Source organism: Pieris rapae, chromosome 1 (assembly GCF_905147795.1).
Source record: "Pieris rapae chromosome 1, ilPieRapa1.1, whole genome shotgun sequence".
Taxonomy (NCBI): domain Eukaryota; kingdom Metazoa; phylum Arthropoda; class Insecta; order Lepidoptera; family Pieridae; genus Pieris; species Pieris rapae.
Window position 1 is genome coordinate 11357885 of NC_059509.1, and position 25539 is coordinate 11383423.

Here is a 25539-nt window from a genome sequence, read left to right on the forward strand (position 1 = left end):
CTCCTGCCCGTTTGCCCCCTGTTCTATAAAAAAACACACAATTATTCACAATAAATAAAACCAAAAAATACACTCACGTGAAGTTTTGTATTTCTATTATGTTCTATCCTTTTCCATTCCTTCTCTTCTATTATAACTTAGGTAAATTGGCTTGTTCGGTCGTAGATTATGTTACACCCAGCTTGATAAATGTACCATAAAAAACCTGAGATTAACGCATATAGTCCACTCTTCAACTTTATAAGATTCGTGCGCGCGTTATAGGTATTGCCATACCAATACGAAACCGCGTGAATCATGTTATAATTATTATTATACCAAATAATAAAGTTTATTACATACATATTACTTGATTTAGAATTCAGTTTATTACTTTACGAAGCGGGGAATACACCTTAAACTTCAAAATGATTTTTGAAAGTTTACTTTTTAAAAATCATTTTGAAGTTTAAGTTTATTCCATGGTGCTGCAAATATGCTCAACTCAGAGTAAGAATTAAAAATATTGTATTATATTATATACATTATTGTTTATACTATATTTTATTTTATTAACAATGTTCTTATTGGAATGTTATTATAATATATTAGTAAGCGCCATATTACTTGTTATATGTTTCGCTAGAAACAGCAGATTAACTTTTAGAATTTTTCAGCGCGAGTATTAATTAATAGAGCAGTGTTGGCCTAGTGGCTTCACTGTGTGACTCTCATACCTGAGGTCGTAGATTCGATCCCGGGCTGTGCACCAATGGACTTTCTTTCTATGTGTGCATTTAACATTTGCTCGAACGGTGAAGGAAAACATCGTGAGCAAACCGTTTATTTATACCCAAAAATTCGACGATGTGTGTCAGGCACTGGAGGCTGATCACAGACTTGCCTATTATATTTAACAATCATCATGAAACAGATTCAAAAATCTGAGGCCTGGACCTAAAGAGGTTGTAGCGCCACTGATTTATTTTATTTTATTAATTAATAGTTTACAATTTTAGGGGCCTGTAATAGTTGTAAGTTGATTTCGCAATGCAAGGCGGCCTTCAATCTCTCACTATACCAAAGGGACAGTGAAACAAAGAAACTATTTCAAAAAGCCCATTGTGGCGTACAATGGCTGTCCAATGGCGAAGTTATTTTTAAGGTAAACTTGTCCTAACTTGATGATGTGATGAATTTGCTCCGTATTGACTATTTAATTCTGCGCATACGCATCTAATATCTGCGTGGCTCAGCCTGTATACGACGCATTAGTTCTGGAAATCTTGACTAAATTATATTTAATCGATTGGTATGATGTTAATAAAATTCAGGTTCACGAATTCAGTAACATTTATTATTTCAGAAAATATTATTATTACCTGTACATTGTAGCAAATGAATTTGTCTTAAAATAATTATTATTTATTTGTAATCCAATAATGTACTCTATAAAATATTTTGACAGGTGTGCTGTTCAGACTTTCCACCTCTTGAGAAAAGTAAAGAAGCCTTGCTACCTAATGAATGTGGTAGTATTTCTGGTAACAGAATTATCGGCGGCAGAAAAGCCGCCCTAGACGAGTTTGCTTGGATGGCAGTGTTAAGATATAAAGGTGATCTATAATATCATTTGTTATACATTTGGCATCGCCACACACCGGCACACAAGACTACCTAATTTGTCCTTTCAGTTGTAGAATTTCATTATAACACACATTATTTTCGTATAAAAATATATTTAGTTTTCTAGATCATTTCAAGATAGTTTTTTGCTGAAATCATTTAACACAGTTAAACATTTGTTTGAGCCTGAGTAACATAATAATAATAACCTTAAATTGTGATACTTTTACATTTAAACACGTTTCTATTTCAATCTTCTTTTAGGTATCTTGACACTCCTTATATGGAAATTGTATTCGTTTTTTCAACTCCCAAGCGAAATTAGAGAATTATCACTAAATAAATTCAAAGCCCTCGTTAAAAGTAAATTAATCAATAAAGCTTTTTATAAATGTGACAAATACTTAAATGATCCTAAACCTTGGGATTGATTTGCTCCAGTTCAAAAAATTGGTATGAAAAACTTAACGATTGAAAAGAGTGGCGGAAAGTTTGTTGCCAGTTCTTCTTGGCCGCTCTACGCCCTTGACTTGCGAAGTGGTTGTAAATGTTAATTTACAATTAATTTAATTTTTTTATACCTATATGAATAAATATATTTTTGATTTGATTTGCACTCGCTGCTTGCATGTGTAGTTCTTTAATATCCACCTTCTAAGTCGTCTTTGTCTTTTTCGTTTATTGTACCTTGTGCACCAAGTTTAGTAGTTTCGTGTTCCACTTTTCTGATACTGAATACTACTAAAATTCCCATTGAATCCCAAAGTAATTAATTAATCTCTCAAATAAGGCCATAAACAACTGTATATAAAAACATAATAAAAGCTGTTTATTTTCCAATCATTACAAAAAAATACAGTTTAGATTTTTTACATTTGTCATTAATTTCTTCTTATCGTACATCCTAGTTACCTTCAGTGACGTCGATCTGATTTTACTATTCTTGTGCATGAATAAATAATACAAATATATCTTCCGCATAAAATTATGCTGGGCTGAGCCAAAAAGCTTTTAATAAAAACAAGTTTTTATATAAAATCACCTATGAATGTTACGGAGATTGTCAGCCTTGGTCATTTGTAATTTACACTTTAATCACACCAATTGGTTCCTTGCCTAGCATCTATTTAACCTGTTTCCATTGTATGTATTTCAGATCCCAAACTAATTTGCTGGTACTGTCATAAACTACAAATACATTCTAACAGCGGGGCATTGCGTCATGAAGAAAATTGATTACGTTGGAGTTGGGGAATACAATTTGCTTATGGAACGCGATTGCGATTATATTCCAGGAAACATTAAACATTGTTCATTGCAGTTCATATGTTGAGGTTGTTATTAGAATTCTGAAAATTTATATGAATATTTGAGTATAGCTCCGTAGCAAACAATGAGACAGTGTGAGAACGTTCCAAGCTGTAGAGTCTTAGTACTAGTACCTCCTTCACATCATTTTTATCCAAAACAAACAAGGGTGCAGTGGTTTCAAATATGGATTTGATAATAAAAGAGAACACGCTCATCGCTACGAAACACTTTCTACTGCTCATACGCGGCGGTTAATAATCGCGTAGATCTGCTGGCGTAGCAATACGTAGACGATAAAAATATAAGTTAGCTACGGCGTAGACACATTCACTAAAACCTCAGATATACGTAGAGAAGGGATATATAGGATATTGTTAAATCGCGGAACTGCTTACTGGATTAAAATCAATATCTACTATCAATTTATCACAAAAGAATTCATACACTTAAGTTTGCAAAATCGGGTACGACTTCACATGAATTACAATCTAGACTTTACAATAATACTAATAAGTAGTATATGTTGGCTTAATTTGTTTTAATCATTTATCAACAAATTCCAAAACAAATGTCCTTACTTAATAATATAACATTTAACAGCAAGATTGTATAACGACTTTCCCTACACAACTGTATACATAATATAATTTATAATATACAAAACAGAAAATAATAAGAATTCTTGCATTTACTCAGTTCTGATCTCGTTAATATCATTCAAAGCATTATTTATTGCTTATATAATATCTTCGGTCTCGTAAACATTTTTGTGTTTAATTGAAGTAAAGATATATTTACAATTTTAATTATTCATTTAAAACGACATATCACGGCTATTTCATGGGTAAATGCGACTCCACGATATTGTTTACTACATTGTTTGACCCATCTTAGTGTCTTACTGATTAAACCAGACCTACTCATCATATCAATGGCGCACTCAAAAATCAACATCAAACAAAGTTTCACTGAATATACTATTAAAGTACTATCACCACCACTCTTTTCCACGTTATTATCATTATTATTTTGTCTTCATGCTTTATGCTTTTTTTTTTATAGATGCCGGTTGCGATGGTTATAATTCATGAACAATTCAATGCATGGCCTTTAAAGAATGATATTGCTTTACTTCGTCTAGACGGTGTGATTGATTTCCAAAAGAGTGAGTATTAAATAGACAACATAACTATAGTATAAGTACAAACCTACAAACGTGATGTGAATCATGATTTATGTTCGGCATTAATTATTTAAATTCAGGAAAATATGCAATTTTTCCTTATTTAGCTATCTGAATTTAAACTAAATTTAAGTACAATTTAAAGCACTAATAATCGTTATTATTTTGCATATTTTCCTTATTCACGTCACATGTACTATGAAATTAAGCATATCAATCAAATATACAGTATTTACAATTATCTTGTAGGTACACTGCCACTGGGACCAAACTTTTAAATATGCTTTTATACATTACTTTTTATAAATTTATTAATAAAATTCAAAACAGTCATTAAATATTATATTATTTTTCGCTGAAAATTTGTTTATATGAAAAGCAACAACTACTGAAAACTGAAGTAAAGAAAATCGCTTAGTTTCTTAAATTGATATTTTCACAATCGTTATTATTCAGCCGAAGTTTACTGTTTGTATATTTTTCAGGTGGAATGGAACCTATTTGCTTACCTGTGTCCTCTGAACTACAAAACAAAGAGCTTGCACACAGAGCTGGTGTAGTCACCGGTTGGGGATACACCGAACATAATGAACCGTTCTTCAAAAAGTTAAGGTTCCTGTGAAACCGAAGTGTTTCGCTAAGAACGTCCTTTGCGCCGGGAAAAAGAACAAAGACTCCTGCGTCGGGGATTCTGGCGGTCCTCTGATGATGACAGACTTCTTTAATAATGTCAATCGTTACATACAACATGGTATCGTAAGAAATGTGACCTAAGAAATGTGGATCGTCATCTGCAGGGATTTACGTCGATGTTAGAAAATATGTCGATTGGATTTTAGACCATATACGAGAGTAATTTCTTCATACATTAGTTTTCATATAGAGAATAATAATATAATTTATCAATATGGGTTGTTTATTATTAATTATAATATATCATTATTACCCTAAAATGTTTGTAATAATTTTATTTTTCTCTCAAACATCAAATTATATACATATTATGTCATAATTAACACGTCTAGGTTAGTAAAAGGACTCGGCAGACATTCTCTGGAGTTACTGAAAATTTCCGCCGAGTAATTTTTCATCAAAGCTTTATTGTAATGAAAAATTAAAACTAATAATTGTTAAATTGTAAGCAATATATTTCTAAATTTGTGTCTTTGACTATTGCTCAAGTATTTATTTATGGCGAAACAACGATTCAATAATATTATATATTATATACATACATCCATGTGCCGTTAATTAAAAAAAAGGTGTGGAATTACCACCTCCCAACCTTTTATCTCTGTCTGTGTCCACATTTGTGTTTTCGCGTATATTCAAGAACATATCATTATAATACTATTAAAATGATTTTGTTTTTAAAAATCAATTGTGTAGTATTAACAATATTCTTAATCTATCGGACCTCGGACCACTTTGTTCGGACTGTCAACCCTCACTTTCGGCTGCGCCTCGGTTTGGGTAGACATTTGTCGGAACTCTTTGCAATTTTAACGGTTTTCCGCACTTGTAATGAAATATAATATACAATTGGTGGGGAATAATTACGCATTTATATTCAAAATTCACATTACTGTCAGTGTATATTGAAAATAGCTCGTGTGGTGAGAGCACGAATTATTAAAATGTTATTAAAAATAGTGATTTTAGTGTTCCAGATTTATATAGTACATTCCTGGCGTAAGTAAATTCCTGATTTTCATAAATAAATTTTACTTTTACTTTTGACTAGTCCAATTCAGGTCAAATCAATACCAATATAAGATTTATTTGGATGGTTTAAAAATCGAACGCTGTTTTAAATAACGATTATCAAGAAGTAAAAACAATTGACTAATCTCTGTAATATATCATTGTAATTATATATTTTCAGGACAATGTGACGACTGTGTTATTAGCTCGGCGTGTCCAGAGACATATAATATTACAATTTTTTTTAAGACACCAGAGTCTCTTTTTCAATTGTTTCAAGGTATTTGCGGTTTGGACGGCAATAAACCAAAGGTAGGTTTACTATCTACATAGTAATTATAATTATTAAAAAAAATAGACAATTAAATTTAAAAAGTTAGGTCACTGTGGCAGTGTATTAATGCCGATGCTATTTACCGGGCGCCAACTTAAATCAAGGCCAAGAGTCTCTTCTCTGCAAAGTGTGCTCATCAGCAATGTTTGTTTTTTTTTATATAGAACAGGGGGCAAACGGGCAGGAGGCTCACCTGATGTTAAGTGATACCGCCGCCCATGGACACTCTCAATGCTAGAGGGCTCGCGAGTGCGTTGCCGGCCTTTTAAGAATTGGTACGCTCTTTTCTTGTTTGTAACTGGCTAGTTATAACATTTTCAGTTACCCACGTAAAACAAAAAAAAAGCTTGGCGATTGAAAAGAGCGGCGGAGAGACACTTCTCTTCCGTTCTACGCCCTTGACTTGATAAGTGGCAGTATATTTCTTTTATTTTATTGACGTTCATAAGTGTGCATTGTATGAATATGAATATTATTTTTGACTTTGCACCCCACACTAGGACTTTCCTGTGTTGTGGGTGACGCGACTCATACGTAATTTTTAAACGAAACTCTTTGTCACAGGTGTGCTGTAATGATTTCACATCACCAACAACAACATCATCACCAACAACAACATCATCACCAGATCTAGATCAAAGAATATATTTTGAAACGGACACTGATACTTCATTACATCACATAAACGAGAGTATTAGGTTACTGCCGATCCGGTGTGGAATTACGTCCTATGTCAAGGATCGAATCTACGGCGGATCCGTAGCCGAGATAAATGAATTTCCTTGGATGGCGCTTATATCTGCTGAAATAGGTATATACAGAACATTTCACAATATGTCTAGAAAGTTCTTATATAATTTCTTAATTAATGTGTACTGCATATAGAGCCGGTCTTTTAAGTCAAACGCAGACATATATGCACACATACAAAAGAATGACAGCAAGGCTCTTTGACACATTAATGATTTTAGGTACTTGACGTAATAAATTCTACCATTTTATAATTAAACTACTGCTGTATAAGAATACTTTCGATGTCACCAGCAGACAGGTTAAGAAAATGTTGGCGAATGTATAAAGGTGTGATCGATGGTGAAAATTTTGTTTCTAAGATAGAGGTTAAAGAAGAAAGGGCTGAAAGAGAAAAATTGGTGGGCAAGAAAGGGCTTTTTTGAGTACCTTATACGACCTTTGCGTTGTGTATAATGGGGTGTGGTCGGTGTGAAATATAATGTGTAATATTCGATGCAATACATTTTAATCGTATTTCAATAATGTATTGAACATTTTCTTACCGATATATATATTTTTTTTTAATATAACAGGGGGCAAACTGGCAGGAGGCTCACCTGATGTTAAGTGATACTGCCGCCCATTGACATTCTCAATGCCAGAGGGCGAGTGCGTTGCCGGCCTTTTTTAAAAGCAACCCAGAAATCGCACTTTCTTCGCCCAAAGCTTTTTCTCCTTCCGAGGCCCTTTCATCTTTAACCACTTCATAAAAAACAAAAATATCACATAACATTTCACAAATAAAATTACATACATTTACACGAAATCTCAATCTTGTTAAGTTGATACATAAAATATACCTACTTATGTTACAAAAATAATTTAGATATAAATGTGTTATTACGTAAAAAGGAAGAGACTGGCTGGGACAGGGCACAACACAGGGAATCCCCGTGTGGGGCCAGTGCACTTTACGTTATCTAAATATTCCTGTATATTGTGTCTAATAAAGTTTTTTTTTCTTTCTTTCTTTAGATGCCAATTCTAAGAAGTTTATCTGTGGTGGGACCATTATTAACTCAAAGTACATCTTAACAGCGGCTCACTGTGTGGACCACAAGAAATTAGCTTATGTGAGGGTTGGAGAATATGACATTAACAAAGAAGACTGCTCTTTAGACGGGAGTATTTGTGATGACCACTATCAGGTAACAATCAAAAATAGGATATAAAATGTGAATCAATATTCGAGAAATGCGTTCAATTAACTGACTGTTTTTGTGGACTAACAATTATGAGGTGACAAACAAATATTTTAATCACATTTAAAACGACTCTTGGACTAAAGCGACTGTGGTTAACACAAACCTTTAGTAGAGACACCGGCAAACTTCTTGAGCATTAATCAAGGGAGTGGGGAAATGTTTGCATCGTATCGCAGCGCGGGACACAAAGGTCAACCGTGAACGAATCACGCGATCGAGACGTCACTCTCCAAGCAAGAATATTTGTTCAAGACGTGTGCCGGTATCTATAATAAATTTTATTATTAAAAAAAATTATGAAGAGATGAACAGCGCTGTATGGCCTAGTGGCTTCAGCGTGCGACTCTCATCATAGGTTCAAAACCCGGCTGTGCACCAATAAAACCTCTTGCTATGTGCGCATTTATTCGCTTGAACGGTAAAGGAAAACGTCGTGATTAAACCGGCTTGCCTCAGGCGGCTGAGCACCTATTAGAATGGCAAATGATCATAAAACAGATATGGTTGTATGTATGTAAGGTTGTAGGGCCACTGATTTATTTATATTATTTTATTACCATCTGTGTTGTGTGAGTCTTAAAATTCACGTGCTCTTGGAGTATGTGCCTTACGCATTTTTGTGATTATTTTCAGGATCTATCCATAGAAAAAAAAATTCCCCATGAGAGGTATTTATCAAACGGAAACACAAACATGCCATCGTTCGATATAGCGTTGATACGTGTAAAAGGAGAAATCGATTTAAAACAAGGTATGTCAGTAAACGAAAAACGTATTTGATTTAATGAAATAAAATGAAAAGAAATTGTTTAATTGCTGAGATAGCGGTACAATTAGATAGATTAATTATAAAAATCAGCCATATAGAAATAGGCCTGCAAAAGTCATATAAATGTATAGTACCTGGATGGATAATTATTTTTTTATAAATTGTGTTTTTTGGAAATTATATTTAAGTACGAATTACATACTAATAAATTGATGAAATATGAACAGTATAGAATATATATGCTGAATTACTTTAGTGTTGTTGTGTCGTTAAAGCAATTTAAACAAAAAATAGTATTATTATTCGCCAATAGTTCCAGGAGGATACATTTTTCAGTTTAAATTGGGACTACTCAAACACCACCTTTTTGTTATTTTCTATCATTTATTCCTAGCTAGATCGATTTCTCGCCCCCGAAACCCCCCGTATACGAAATTTCATGAAAATCGTTGGAGCCGATCCCGAGATTCCAATTATATATATATATATATATACACAAGAATTGCTCGTTTAAAGATATAAGATATATATATATATATATATATATATATACAAGAATTGCTCGTTTAAAGATATAAGATAAGATAATAAGAACATTAACAAAATGTCATAATAATAAGTTAAGTTATTTAGAATTGGTGTCAAACCTTGCCTTTAAAAATTAATCACCATCACCTTGAAAAAATTACGCGACAGAGTCTATAACTACTAGGAAGGTGATTAAATAGCTTAATTGGCGTAGTAATTTTTTGCATACATCGTGGTGCATTTAGGACAAACATATATCAAAAGCGGCTCACTTAATTATAGAGACTAAAACTTTATTTTATTTTATGTAATAGGAGGCAAATGGGCAGGAAGCTCATCTTATTTTAAGAGATTCCGCCCATGGACACTCGCATTGCCAGAAGGCTCGCAAGAGGGTTGCCGGCTTTTTATGAATCTAATCTTAAAGGACTTCAGTGAGCAGCTGGTTTCACATACGTAAAAACGGCTTGCTCGGCCTCGGACGTCGAGGTGATACGGATGGATTTTGCCTTGACGTCCGATACCTTAATTAAAGAAGTTGAATAACGGAATACATATGAATACCTAATTTAAATATTTGTTTAATTTTCAGAGGACGTTGCTCCAATATGTCTTCCTCTGGATAAAGAACATCGCGAGAGTAATTTAGTGGGTGAGGAAGTAGTTGTCGCGGGTTGGGGAAATATTGAGACAGGATCGCAATCAACTGTATTACTTAAAGTGAAAATTAGCATACTTAATAACTCTCTATGCCATAGGTAAATTTTATTAATCTATTAACTTCACCCCAAGAATTTGAAGATAGTTTTTTTTATTCAAATCAAATCAAAAATCATTTATTCATAGGTAATATAATGTACACTTATTAACGACAAAAAAAAATGAAATGAATCTAATTTTACATTTACTGCCAGTTCTCACATCAAGGGCGTAGAACGGAAGAGAGGAACTGGCAATAAACTCTCCGCCACTCTTTTTAATCGCCAAGTTTTTTTACACAATGTTTGTAAGGAGCTGCAACCATTACACCATGTTCCATCTTGAGTAATAAAGAATAATAAAATAAATTAAAAACAAAGATTTGACCTCTATCAGCAGGAGGCATGGTGAAATAGCACACGCACATACATACTCCTGAGAACAACACGCAAATAAAAAAACGCAAAAAAAAACAACACGAAAAAAATATAAATATTTAATTTTATCATTATGACATATTTAGTTCCTATCACAATCTATTCTTTTCTGCGTATTACTTTTACAAAATAATGTCGATGTTTTACATCTGTTTTTAGTACCGTATCTAACAAAATATATCATAAGCAAAGTTGTTTACTTGGAGAAATATTTTTGATTTCGAAGTCAAAGGCAAATCGGGGCCGTAGTCCCGATACCCCCAAATCTGACCCTGAGTAGTATTCTGGAGATTACAAACATTTTTGATCTACGCCCAAACCCAATAAAATATCTCAATCCATTTTTGAACATCTGAGATCTTAATCCAAATATTCTGTCGATACAAGCTATCTATCGTCGGCCGGATCGGTGTATGTGGATAGACTTTTGTATGAAAATGACAGTTCAACTGTGCCAATATCCTATCTTAAGAATATAACTTACACCAGTTTCAAATAATTAAATGCTACTTGATATATTCAAAACATAGACATGTTTATTTTAATGTTATTAGTACGGTTTTATTTATGTACATATATGTGTATATAGTACATAATCAAATATGAGTGTAAAGAGCGAAGAGATTGCATTCTATCCGTCTCCAAAAAATGAATTGTCTTCGTAGGGTTTGGTTATTGGGATGCAGATGGGGGATCGATCGACTGGCACACTGGTAGATTCATTGATGGATTCGGGCGATAAACAATATATCAAATATTTTACAAAGTTATTATCACTTAGTCTTTAAAACTGCAAAACATACCAATTTTATCCAATTATCTAATTTAATCATGTTACTCTTTGTGACCTCATCAACCGTGGGTCTCTTTTACTGGAGCCACCGAATACGTCACTCCACCTCTTATCCCATACAGCACCACAAAATGGTGGGTCAAGTTCTTAATTTTATTTCAGAATTAATAACACTATCTGCGCTGGCAGTCGCGGCAAAGATACTTGCCATGCAGACTCCGGTGGGCCTCTTATGATGGAACACCCCGAAGCCGATCGATATGTTCAATATGGTGTTGTGTCGTTTGGAAACACTGATTGTGGGACTGGCTCAGCATCCTACACGGATGTTAGAAAGTACATAGACTGGATATTGGACAAAATTGAGAAATAGCGCAAGAAATCTTGCAACCAAGATTTTCACCTGTATAACATGACATGGGCTGAATAATAACTGAATACAGTTTGTTAATAAATAAGAATAATGTTTAGTTGTTTTTGATGCGTTTCACATGTGTACTTGTTTTGTTATATATATATATATTTTTTATAATATAAATATTCTTCTTGATTTAGTGCTTCTACATTACTGGTGGTGTGCCGTCAGTCTCTTGCGTGTTAAAACGTTGCTAAAGAGATTTAAACATTTTAACCAATTTCTTTAATAAACTTGGAAAAGATTTTTGTCATGGCGAAGGCGTACATTTTTGTAAAAACAAACTTTATCAATATAAAAAAAAACATTTTTTATTGATAAAGCCTGCCAACGCTTGGCACACTGATACATTGGTAAAACAAACATGACATGGTTTAATTTATAAATTACATTTTAGCATGGTTTTTCCACCGGGCATCCTGCTTTGATAGGAAAATCAAGAATCCGGTCTATTTGTGGCTTCTATAGTTTTTTCCTTTTATAATAATAAAATTTAACCTTATTTTGATAGCGTTGAGGTCATTCACCAGTTAGGTATCATTAATATTTCCTTTATGATTTTTCCTTTAGTGTATTTTTTATTAATAATTATTATTTATTTATTTTTCTCCCATATAACATTTACAACAATAATTAAGATTACAGTTGTGACGGTATTGGGAGACTGGTTTCTAAACTAGGTAAGCCCTTTGATATAGATAACCAGGCTTAATTCCATAGCAAAGTCATATTGAGTTGTAACAAAAAGTACATACATGCATAAAATGGGTTGGCAAACAAATTTAAGGTTTTAATTTATTTATTGAAATACCTTATTAATATCTTTGTTATTTAACGAATCTATTGTAATCCCTTCAATAGATTGTAAAGTAAATTGAGAATCATTGGAAATATATACTTTTATATGTTAAAATAGTCTTTAATTATGTTATTAGGGAATTGTGAAATTTACTGTCTTTATAGCGACATACCAACTATATGGAACATTTAAATACTACCCCATAGAAAGTGTTCCGTAATAAGAAAAAAGTACTAAAGTATTAAAAATACTTGCCTTAATTCAATGGTCCTTAGCCGTCCAAGATATGTTGCAACATATGTTTATTTTTTTAATTGAATCTTTAATTCCAACACATAAATAGTATTTACAAGTATTAAAATAATAATTAAAAATTAATAAAAAGAAATTTAAAAAGTTTTATCTGTGGCAGAGTACTTTTAACGCTGTCAGCATTTCCTCGCTTTATTGCGATACTTATTCGTGGAGCCAGGAAAGTACCAGCTCTGGGGTTACCTCCAGGCGCCAACTTAAATCTCTTTAATCATGTGCAGTCTGTTATAGTATGTAGCATTTGTAATTCACTTCATTTTTTAAACGTTTACAGCAAAGGATGCAAAGATCACAAAGAATAAAGAATCTAACGTCATTCAAATAAAACAAAAATAATTATACATTATAATATATTTAGTTTATATTAAAATAATTTAATCATAATGGAAGACATTCATTATACAATTACTATAATCTTAATATCTAACATGACTAGAATCTATCACTATATAAGATATAATTTTTGAATATTTATTAGATTATTATTATTCCCTCCCGAAAATTATTCACAATTGGGGATTGTCCTGAATATCCAATGGCGCAGTCTCTATTTTTATACGATCTTCGGTGATAATTATCAAATAAACAATGATTAAGTATTAATTTATGCGCACCACGGTACATCGTTCTCAAAGATTTGTCTTGAATGTAATGTGGGGTGGGTGGTGTGATGAGGTTGTGGTGATCCATGAAGCAGCTCACACATGAAGCTGATGTAGGTAATTGCTAGGCGTAGTGTCTCGATGCGGGATAGACGTTTCTCGTACGCGAAAGTTGGTACCTGTAATAGTTAGGTGCTGAAGAACATTGTGTGTGCGAAGGTTATTCATTTATTTTAACGTAACAGGAGATAAATCTGATGTTAAGTGATACCGCCCATAGAGATTGGTATTAAACCTTTGAATTGAAGGGGCCGTTAATCTTCCTATGTCAACAAATCAATTTATTTTTGTTTTATGACAAATCTACATTGGCTATGCATTATTCCTTTCTATTGGCGCAAACAAATTCTTCGAAGATGGAATATATTTTGAAATTTATCTCATCTTAAACCCAAATTATGTCAGACAAAGGTTATATTGATACAAAATCAATTGTACTGATTAAAACTGTATATCGTTAGAGATATATTGAACAGCGACACTAATATCATGGATACGCATTGATATTTATTTTAATATAACAGGGGCAATCGGGCGGGCAGCTAATGCCCAAGGTAAGTAATACCACCGCCTATGGACTCTGACATTACCAGAAGGCTTAAAAGTTGGCAGAATGTATTTTTTTTATCGGGAGCAAACATGCTTACGGGGAGCCCAAAAAGGGGAAGTATGTTCATGGACACCCATTTTAGTCAGTGAGTTGCCGGCTTTTGAGTTAGTAGTATACTATTTAAATAATTGGTTGTATCTTCCAGGAATGACCTCCTCCGAGAGTCGATTCCTCTTCGTAAGTATGCAAAAGATAATGTCTTATGAAGCAGACCGAGAACTAATTCCAGCCATCATTATGAATTTTTTCTCTAACTTTCAAATAAAAAAGGGAACGGAGCCAAATAAGATAATTGGAGCCCTCAATTTCCTCATCTATGTTCTATACTAAAGGTAGATGATTTTACCTTTCGTCTTAGTTTGTCAAACGCTTCATTGAGATTGAACATTCGTCTACGTTCACGAATATTCGCGGCGCGTCGCTGTGCGACGGATGCGACCCGACGGCGGACCTTTTTTCCGCCTGAAGTCGACCGAGGTCCCCTTCCACATCCTGCTGCCGACCATACTGTCAGAAAATAATGTTTTATTAAATAAAATAGACATAAGATCAAAGGCGTCTGGTCACAAATCGTGCCTTCAACTGCACTCAAAGAGTACGTCTTTGTTTGGTAACCTAGCTGGTACGCAAATTGTGTCTATCCATAGTTCTGTATGTCCCATCGGGTTAGCAAGGTGGTGAAGTATTTCAGACTATTACCGTAAAATCCTCTTCTCTTCGATGTAATTAAGTTTTGTAAATAACAAGAACTGCAACTTCTTTTCTATAATCAGGGCGCTCTCTTATCGAAATATGAATGTCTAAATACTAAAAGGACACATGTCACATTTTAACCCAATTTTTTTTATGCTTTAATCACTAGTCTACACATATCTGCACCGTTTTCACAACAGTAAGCGACTTGTCTATTCTTACTAAATACTAAAACGGCACTTATCCAGGGACATATGCTCTTTTAACAATTAATTTTTGAACGCACATTGACCTGTAGAACAATAAGAATGAAACTAGAATAAGAAGTATAAAACGAATAGGTGTTAACTGTAGGTGATTAATGAACGAAATGATTACTACTTTTTTGAATAATTTTGTGTTTGAATATATTTAAATATTACTTTGATTGATTACTATTTAACTGGTAAAAGGGCACATGTCCATGATATTTTGGAATATTTTTATGCATTCACAGAGAAATATGCAAATTTTTCATATGGATTATGTTGTAATGTACATTCTCAATAGAAACCTAAAAAAAGTTTGTATCTTCATTCTTACAAAAGCTATACAGTTATTTCTATCTCCTGTAAACCTTCATTCGGAAATAAATAGCGAACAAGCCCTTTTAGTTTTTAACATTCATAATATGTTGTCACTGTTTAATTTGAAAAGCCAAAAGGTATTTTCGATCGCTACAATACGGCCTTTTAAGAATCGGTACGCTCATTTCTTGAAGGACCCTAAGTCGAATTGGTTCGGAAGTACATCAGTGGGCAGCTGGTTCTACATCGCGGTGGTGCGTGGCAGAAATTGCCTTAAGAATCGCTTAGTTATGGAACGACGGACGTTTAGGTGATAGGGATGGTATTTTGTATTCTGCCTTGACGTCCGATGATGAAACTCAGCGGCAGGTATTAGTCCCAACAACTCCTCTGAACACTCTCCATGGTAAATGCGGTAGAAGATGCAGAGAGATCCCACATCTCTAAAAAGTGCAGTTTTCACGAACAGTATGGCGATGTATTTTTTTTAATTCTCCACTATACTTTATATACGGTTGAAAATACTCAAGAAAAATATACAAACCTAGGTCGGCAGGTGGAAACGCCAGGATGTCTGGATATGGTACAGGTGCAGGTGGAGCGTCCCACAAAGGGCCGTATGGGGAGACCTCGCTACCCTAGACACAAAATAAATATGTATTCAATGGAAAGACATTTTTTCATCGATTACACTAACTAAAATTTCTTCCATATTTTGTAATTAAAGTAAGTTTTCGTTTCCAAGCAGTTATCAGAAGTAAGTTGTCAACGTGTCGCAATACAGTATTGCTATATCTAAATTAATTAAATTAGCTAAAAAAAGAACTTTCTAGAAGATTAAATTTAAAAAAAGAATAGCGTGCATAAGCGTTCATTTGTTTTACAGCGGTCTTATGATACCCGCTTTCTAGCTGAGATGAACAGGATACTTACAGACGAGCTACTCCAAATGTGCGGCGTTTCACTGCCGTAGGACATCAGCGGGAAATGAATTTTGAGACCTGGTTTTCACACTGTCCAACAAAAACTGTCTGACCAACGCCAGGGCAGGTCGACTTAAACCAGTTTGCACAAAGCACAGTCAGAAACTAAATCAAAATTAATACTTGCCATAACGAAATATTGTTCTAAATGTAATTGAGCAAGGGAATCTGAATCCTATTAGGTTGAAAATAGGTCGATTTTGTATTGAGTGATCGATTCCCTCGGCATTCTAGCGCCAGGTTTCGGGACTCTGATTTGTGGAAAATGGGGTGGTTAGGGGGTGATTTGCCCTTATTGGTCACAGCCGGTGCAAGGGGCGTGGCTTGTATTGATGTCTCTTAGAGATTTTACTCATAATTTTAAGGTGTGATTTTAAAGTGTTATAGTTTTAAATTGTTTTTTACTAAATTAAAATAATTTGCAATGAGTACAAAAATTTAATTGTAGATACATATGAACATATTTTTTAGATTCCAACTCCAGCTAATGGAGTAGCGTCAGATCAATTTTGTAAAAAAACATATTTTTATTATAATTCGCATTCATATCTGTTAAAAACCTAAAAAAATATTCAAAGTAATTAAATGTATGCGTTCGGTTTATAATTTTAAACATTTAAAAATGTTACGTGTGAGAAAAATGCAAGAAAATTGTTTTGGTCTAGAAAATATTTTTGTAATTATTACATACGGGACATTCTAATTAGACACTTTCTTAATCAAAATTAGCCATAAAAATTTGGTTTCCGGCTAATACTTTGTATCTATTGTTTAAGCATTCAATGTGTTAAATACCCTGTACTCGTACATTGCTGTTTCACTGTTCAGTCTTTCTTACAGATTACCAGTCCTGTAAAACAAAAACAGCATCATTATGATTCCAACCATATATGAATAGAGGTAAACAGTAGTTGCTGTTGTAACTTAAAAATAATATTGATTGCTCAATCGCATCAAAATCAAAGGCGTGACTAGGGGTGTCAGCAGATGGCAGATTTGACACGGATTCAGCTCATTAGAGATATTTGTCACTTTTTGACACAAAATTAGCGCAAGTGGAGTAAATCCGATCCGGGAGGGTGTTTAGCGATTATACCCTATTCTGTTAATACTAGTTGTGATACGCGGTTTTACGCGCGTCTCTAGGGTAAGTCAGTTAATTATTAAAAATAAATCTAATACTATATATACAAATTATAAATTATCTGGGCCTCTTTCGTAAATGATTTGGTTTTAAATACGTGTGTGTGAACGAGTAATGTCATTAATAAATCGTTAATGGTAAAGTGCATTTAGATCGCTAATTATAAAATACGCACTATTAGCCATTTGAAATCGGTGAAAATGTCATATTTTCATTTAGCCACATAATAAGAACATTGACGTAATTTCATCAAAATAACATTATGTTATTTACAATTCTTGTCAAACTTGTCAACAAAACACAAAATTATCTAAATACTCGCACACGCTATAAAGGCGCCTTGCCGAGAAAAATTAAATCACCTTCCTCTTGAAGGCATTACACGGCAGTTATATGAATAGTTTGATTGCTATAGCGTAGCAATTTTTTAAATACATCGTGGTGCAATATTCAGACATCCAGTGCCGTGTTGGATATCTCGGTATATACAGGCAAGTTTCTTTAAATATTATGAACAATTTTGGATGTATTTTTGTAGTCATAACTGCATTAACATAAAAACACTTATTAGGTCATCCATTCTTTTAAAACTTAAGCTCTGCTGCCTAAAATGAAATAGATATATAACTGGACCTAGGCTCTGAATATGATTTTGTCCCATTCGGTGTCGAGACCCTTGGTTCGTGGGGTCCTAGCGCTATAAGGCTTTCTAAGGAAATAGCAAAAAGGTTAGTCGACATGAAGAGCTGGCAGCTACCTCGGACAAAGAATTAGTCTAGCTATTCAAAGAGGGTACGCTGCCAGTATCTTCGAATCCTTGCCTAAAGGGACTCCTTTTAATAATATATTTTAGTTATAATATTTTAAGGTTGGTTATATTATTATATTATGTTAGTAATATGTTTATACTGAAATTAAATAAAGTATAGCAAAACTATTTTACCCGTGATTGTGATTCACATACTTAAACCAAGTTACCAATAGTAAGTAACCAAGTAATACATAGTAAGTAAGTAATAACAGTGGAATTGAAGTTATATTAGATTTATAAATGAGGTAAGTTTACAGTATTTAGTCTTTTACAGTGTTAGGCAACTTTATTGAATTTCAAATTAATATTAAGTAATTGGCATTGTCTTTCATCGTTACACTTTTTAGAGTGTACCAGTTAGAAAAACAAATTGCATTAGTGTATAGTATAAGTTACTGTTTATACATTAATGTTAAATATAGACCATGGTCATTTCCGATATTACGCGTGCAACAAAATCACTGTAAATTTTAAAAAGTACATAACCATCCTTTTAAAGAACTTATATTTAAGCCTATTTGACTTTTAATATAAAGTAGAGCGTATAATCTGTATCAAATTATGAGATTTAGCAAAACATGTCAACCGAATTACGCGCTTCAATTAATTGGGGAGGAAATATCAGAAGGGTGCAACCGCACGTGTCTCTCGAGGGGGCTAAATATGTTTTGATATGATAAATAGAAGAAATGCATTGTTATCTAATTGTTTTAAAACGACAAGCGAATTTTAAATGCTTCTATACTACGTTTTAGTACTTAGTAGGGTACTATTACATTCTAGAACGTTGGAGCAATGTCTCTTAAATACAAAGAAATAGTTCCTTATTAGATGTTTACATTATATAACGCATCACTTTTCAATATTTCAAGCCTAGCTTATTAGGTAATTGTTAAATTAAATGAAATCGTTTTTAAAAAAGATACATAACATTCAGATAAAAATGTAAATTTATTACATTATTTAAACAATCATAGACTACGAAAAACTCATAATCCTCTATTTAAATGTGTGAATTCTGCTCAAAAAAATGTTCGTCGTTCATTATAACGATATCTATACTGTTTTCTCTTCATCCTATTTCATTCTGGAAAAGTTTTCAAGGAATCAAATCGAGAATATATCGCAATAAGTTACCCAAATGGCCAACTGCAATAATTATTTGACACCCTAAAATATCAAATCAAAGAACATATGATAATACGAATTTGATTGAACCAAAGTTAATGCGATAACTTACGCTGTCACACCCCATTGTTGTTCGGATATTCTTATAATAGATATTGTTTGTTACAGTTTACGGGATTATACGTGCGTATTTGTCTTCAATATTCTGCATGGTTACAGGTTCAGCAATGGGAGTCACTAATCGTATTATATTTTTGGGCCGGCCTTATTCTTTATTTCGTTTTTATGGAGGCAAAGCTCGCCCGGACCGTTCTAGCGATGTGGAAGCGTATTTGCAAAGAGTTGGCATCCATCGTTTAGATTAACCAACTTGAAAGACTAAGCTAAATCCAATTGAGATGTAATGAGTAAGTTCAGCAACCTGCTCCACAAATCATTAGTGAGCTAAAAAGAGTAAGCAGTAGAGTGGGAACGTATTTATACACTCAACGTTATGAAACTACTACTACTCATCGTGGAAAACATTGTAAACCAAACCCAGAAGGATTCCAGTCAGTGACGCTACAACTTTCTAGGTATCAGAATTTCCGTTCATTTATTTATCTTAAAAGTCAAGACGATCTTTTGATTCTAAGACTGAACACCCCAGAATTCATGACAGAAACACGCCAACGACATTTTACGTCCAAAGCATGCCAGTTTCCTGACGAAGTTTTCCTTCAGTTTGTGACCTCAGGAGAGTCACACACTGAAACCACTAGTCCAAAACACCAATGGCGTAGCAAGGGGGGGGGGCGGTCCCCATCGGGTGTCACCTTTGCGGTGACAACTCTCAACTAAACAATGTAAAAAAATAGCATATCTAGCTAGCATAAAAATTTATTTTTTAGGGATTTCTCCACTAGCACTAGCTCAGCCCTAGGTATGTAGAATTCGGGGATTTCCGTAAAAGATTCTGACGCTGTCATCGGGGCTTCCCCGTCCCATACTCCCGATCTTTTAGTGGTACATGTCCTTTATCATATAAAAAGTATTGGTTTTACTTTCGATGGGGTGACACCACCAACTTTCTTTCTTGTAGCTAAGCCACTGGCCAACACTGCTTTAGTTATAATAGATTAGGTTATATTTGACATTCCGGAAATAAAACAAACATAAATGTATATAGAAACAATTATTTATTATAAATGACAACACATTTTATAAAGTTGCCGATTTTATTCTGTCCGATGTCAGGAGCTTTCCTTGAGTTTTCCATTTTCGTTGGCTTTTGTGATACGTTCCACCATCTCGTGGTTGTATGTCGAATGCAGCATCAGTCCTAAGACACCAGCTCTGAAATATTGTATAAGATTTATTACAAAATTGTAAAACTACAGAACAATTTTCGTCGTATCGCTATTTTTTTATTACATGTGAATTGTAAATACTTTTATTAATAAATTTACATATTTATAAATGTATACAATAACAACAACAAATTAAAAAAAACCCCTTAAAACTCTATGAGAATTGCTTCAAAATTTTTATTAGGCATAATATCTCACTTATTATACAAGAATAATTATTTAAAAAATACAAGTAAGCTAAACTTACCTAGAGGCCATAGCCAGTCGAATGCTCCTCTCCTGTTCCACCAGTTCATCCAACCTCAACCATTGTCGGACTCTCTCCATATCAATTTCGGCCCTCCGAAGTTTCTCCCACTGATAATGCCTGAGACAGGACTTCTTTGGAGCCCTACAGAACTCCCCTGTGGGGTCAAACACGTTCTTAACCAGGGGACATCCACACACATCTGTATCGATCACTTTGGGGTCCTTGAAGTGTTCTGGACACATCACCTGGAATTTAATTGAAATTAAATACAAACACAGCCATCTCATGAATCGTATCAGAGCCACAAGCCAGAAATATTTTTATTTTTTTTATTAACACTCTGTATACAGAAATATAGTACAATTAATAATTCAATTCAAAAGGAAAGAACTGGCGGCCTTATCGCTTTCCAGTAAGTAAAACATAGTTATTTAAACAATACAAATAAACAAATTAAAAAGAAAAAAAAAACATTTGTCACTTGTCAGAAACAACAAAATGGCGCGTTTTTTTTCATTATAAAAATAAAGTTCACTAGACATTACTTTAAAAATAAAAGGATAATTACCTCATATATAAAATATTTTTTTTCCGACTATTACATAAAGGAATGCCTAGAATTTTACATGCTTAAAAGTAAAATTACTTAAACTTAACTTACCCGTAGTCGCTTACAGTAAGTCCCATTAGAAGCATTGTAATAATCGCAGAACATGCTCTGTCCGTCAATCCTTGTTCTGTGGCGACTTCCGAACGACGCTTGCGCCTCATACTTGACGAAACACTTCTCCATATGTTTGACCGCTGTACGGGAATGTATTTCGTGGCCACAGGTCACACAGTACATTGACGTTTCATCGTCTAGTTCCTACAAAAACATTCAAATTGACCTATGTATTTATATAAATTATCTATGTTTTTTTTTTTGTTTTTTTTTTGCTTTATTAGTATATTATATATGTTTATTGAATTTACAACGATTCAATAACATTTTAAATATATTTATTTATTTCGTAGTCCTATTGCTAACATAAGTTATATATAACAAATAACAATACATACAAGAGATAAAGATATTAACTTGTTTTAGAATAAGTATTGTTTATTTGCTTTTTTAAAAGAGTACCGAGAGTTTTTTACGCCGGCTTTTTCTCTCGACCTACACCCTCTGTCTTCTTTGCCGATGAGTAGGGATGCCTACTGGTTCAAATTTAATGACGTGGAATAAGTGAATACCTGTCTTATATTCTATAATAAACGTATTTTTTTTTCATTTATTATATAAAAAAGGTTAAAACATCAAATGGAAGAAAGATTTCATAACTGTCATAGATTTTTGTTGGTTTGGCAAAAAAACGATTTCTATTCAAGCAAACATGTGACTACCGTATGTATGCAACCTCACCTTTTCATCACTATGTTGTATAGTAGCGTGTTTAGCCCTTTCTAGCAAAGTATCCAAATCAGAATGTTGCTTGTCCAACGCTCTAAGCGCTGCCTGCGCTTTAGCCAACCCGCTACGGACCACTTCAAGCGCTTTACGATTGTGTTGTTCAGCGACACAGCTCGATAGCGACCATTCCTGTATGCGTTGGGGTAGCACCTTCAAAATGTAAATTGATTAAATTAATATATTAAATTTAATATTTTTTTTAATAATTTCTTATTTTTGACTTTCAATCGTAATTTTTTTGTTTAATTTTTGCCAAACAATAAAATATATAAGGATGTTTTAATTTTACGGATTATTTAGTGCATAATATTAATAAAAATTTTCACCTCATTTTACCTCCCCTATTTATTATAATAGCTTCCAGGTGTCACTATGATGATAGATCATGGTGTAATGGCCAAACAAACAAAAAGTTTCCGATTACAGAGACTGGCAGAAACTGTTTATCCAGAAATTGTAAATTCAGAAAATTTAAATTTCTATATTTTTAATCATATAATATTGTCATTGAATACCTGATATATCCTTGCTGTAGCCAGACGCATACCACATTGAGGTGAGCAATACTTGGAACCATATTGAGCAGCTCTTGTACATTGAGGGCCATAGCAGTGCCGAGGGTCAGATGTTTGGAGATGAGCAATCGACTCCTCTGGCTCATACACTTCGCGTTCATGGTGTTTCTTTTTTATACGGTTACTGCTGCATAATTTTAGAATAGTTATTATATAATATAGCAATTTAAATAAAATATTATATTTAATAGGTTAGTCGACATCACAGCGACCGCGAAAGCTGTGTTTAAGACTTTAAAAAGGTTATTTTTCCTTCAGTAAGAAGGCAGTAAGCCTAGCCTAGAAACTTTTATTATATGGTTCTTGCACCTATAAAAAATGTCAATATTTAATTAAACATTTACCTAGACACTCTGGAGCTTTTCTTGGTCTTAACACACTGCCTTTTTCGACATTTGAGCTTTAGCTTGTTGCTACCGCCATATTTATACATATCTTCACATGCATCACAACTGAAAATTTTATAAATAAACTTAATATATTATACTATAACTAATAGAACCATTTAGTATATATATGTATTTTCATTATTAAATATGTATATTATACTTATTACAATTTCCAGTCAAAGCGCTAACCTCATGATTTAATAATCACCCATGACTACATAATAACAAGTAAATACATATTTTGAGTAAGTAATGGACAAGCCACAACTGATGCAAAAATGTGTTTAAGGCACCGCAAAATTAAATTGTTTTAACACTTGTAAGACAAACAACCTCATCTGCTGTTTTTAACAAAACAACAAACATTAAATAGTAATGATTTTTACAATTACATGACGCATTCAGATGTGTCTGAAACTTACTGCCCACAATCAGTTAGCTGTAAGCATCCAGGGCAGTCACCACAGCCATCCTTTGCTGGTCTTCTGGAAGTTCTATTTTCAGAGTACTCTTTTTCTTTTTTCTTCTTTCTGCCCTCATCTCGACCTATAAGAATTCATATATAAAACACATTTTGATAGAAAATTTTGAATATTTCTACACAAAAATGATAAATTTTTTAACAATACAATCTATAACTTGGTGGTATAAAACAGATACTCTCAGAACAGATCTCTAAGACAGTGTCCATTTCAAGCAACCTTATCTCATCTTAACCAAAGAAAATAGTTAAATAACATTGTGTGCAACAGTGCGTTAGTTATACTTAATAAAGTTACAATACGATACTGACAGGAAGTGAGAGAGTTTTGAATACAATAGCAAAAAAGATGAATGATTAAAAACAGTAAGGGAATTCCAAAGCTTTATAGCAGTGCCACCACAACCGTGAAAGATTTGTATTAGGGGACGCAACCTTAAACAATATTCCTTACTGCAGAGCGTAAGTAAGGACCAGTAAGGAGCCATAATCTTCATTTTTTTTTTTAAAGAAGTTTTAATTCTGGGATTGAATGCAATGGAGTAAAGATGATAGAATTTTTTTGATTATTATATTTACACTATCCAAAAATAAATAATCATCTTTATAATATATATAAATAGATTTCAGTATTTATTTAAATATTCTTCACATTATACTATATACCTGAATCTCCATCATTTTCTCTTTTCTGTGGTCTGAATTTAGTTTTAAGGCTAGGATCCTCCTCTCGACACCGATCACAGAAATAGTTCTTAATGTATTTAGCTTCTTTTTCAGATATATTAATACAATCTCCATGATACCATTCCTCACAGGCATCACATGCTCTAAAAATTACAAAAACAATACTTTACCTACAAAAATTAACAAACATATTTAATATCACCTCACCTATTATACCAATCTAAGTAAGGTTAAAGTTAATTTATGTTTTGTGTATGATATTCTCAAGTTTTTACTCTTGATATCTTATTTTGTCACATAAATGACAAATTAATCAATGGGTAAGTGATGAAAGTTCCCTTAATTATTTGGTATGTAGAAAAATGGAAAATCAACGAACAATCGTTTTTTTTTAACTTACATCATAAATCTAGAGCTGTCCGAAGAACGACATATACAATATGCTTGCCCAGCTTGATTTAATAAACTGGTAATCTTTGACTGGCGCTCAGGTAAGTCAAATTGTTTCGCAATATCTGCTTTCTGAAATTATAATAATATTAGCTTATTATTAGATATTATTACTTTGGCGTGGCGTAAAAATATACTTTTAAAATAATGCTTACACTTTGTTTATATTTCTTCATACTCATTGTGAAAATGTACAATGAACAATAATTACAATCTTAACAGCATTCATCCACTTCTTTAACAGTGTGGATCCTGACTCCTGTATGGATAATAACGACAAAATTATTGAATATCAAATAATTACTTCAATAGGATAATATTCAATTTACTCCAATATACATTCAGCGAAATAAAAATGATGATTAAATTGTTGTCGGTTGTCAAAGTCAATTGTTACTTAACATTATCAGATAGAAACGCTG

The 25539-nt window shown here is 33.2% G+C and overlaps 3 protein-coding genes and 1 non-coding gene across 5 annotated transcripts; 2 read left to right on the forward strand and 2 right to left on the reverse strand.

Moving 5' to 3' along the window:
* The first annotated feature begins 2889 nt into the window (after positions 1-2889).
* On the forward strand, positions 2890-4997 carry LOC110993090. The gene is made up of 3 exons (XR_006750389.1): positions 2890-2939; positions 3979-4081; positions 4585-4997. It is a non-coding gene; the product is annotated as an uncharacterized LOC110993090 (transcript).
* Positions 4998-5330: 333 nt separating this feature from the next.
* On the forward strand, positions 5331-11814 carry LOC110993064 (venom protease). Its single transcript, XM_045629306.1, has 7 exons — positions 5331-5791; positions 5985-6115; positions 6702-6948; positions 7905-8077; positions 8768-8885; positions 10024-10189; positions 11523-11814. Exons 1-7 carry the CDS (start codon positions 5737-5739, stop codon positions 11731-11733), a joined length of 1101 nt encoding a protein of 366 aa, XP_045485262.1. The 5' UTR covers positions 5331-5736; the 3' UTR covers positions 11734-11814.
* A 1568-nt stretch (positions 11815-13382) lies between these two features.
* Positions 13383-16721, reverse strand: LOC110993095 (protein Fer3-like). The gene is made up of 4 exons (XM_022259191.2): positions 16351-16721; positions 15962-16055; positions 14505-14665; positions 13383-13667 (listed from the first exon to the last, which is right to left on the reverse strand). The coding sequence occupies exons 1-4, from the start codon at positions 16393-16395 to the stop codon at positions 13491-13493; spliced, it is 477 nt and encodes a 158-aa protein (XP_022114883.2). The 5' UTR covers positions 16396-16721; the 3' UTR covers positions 13383-13490.
* Positions 16722-20640: 3919 nt separating this feature from the next.
* On the reverse strand, positions 20641-25475 carry LOC110993085 (CXXC-type zinc finger protein 1). Of its 2 annotated transcripts, none has more exons than XM_022259179.2 (10): positions 25273-25475; positions 25068-25189; positions 24647-24810; positions 23922-24045; positions 23455-23562; positions 23051-23234; positions 22488-22685; positions 21744-21950; positions 21080-21327; positions 20641-20818 (listed from the first exon to the last, which is right to left on the reverse strand). In XM_022259179.2, the coding sequence occupies exons 1-10, from the start codon at positions 25297-25299 to the stop codon at positions 20716-20718; spliced, it is 1485 nt and encodes a 494-aa protein (XP_022114871.2). In that variant the 5' UTR covers positions 25300-25475; the 3' UTR covers positions 20641-20715. The 2 variants fall into 2 exon arrangements, with proteins under 2 accessions (XP_022114871.2, XP_022114869.2); XM_022259177.2 differs by having other exon boundaries at positions 23051-23237.
* Positions 25476-25539: the final 64 nt, after the last annotated feature.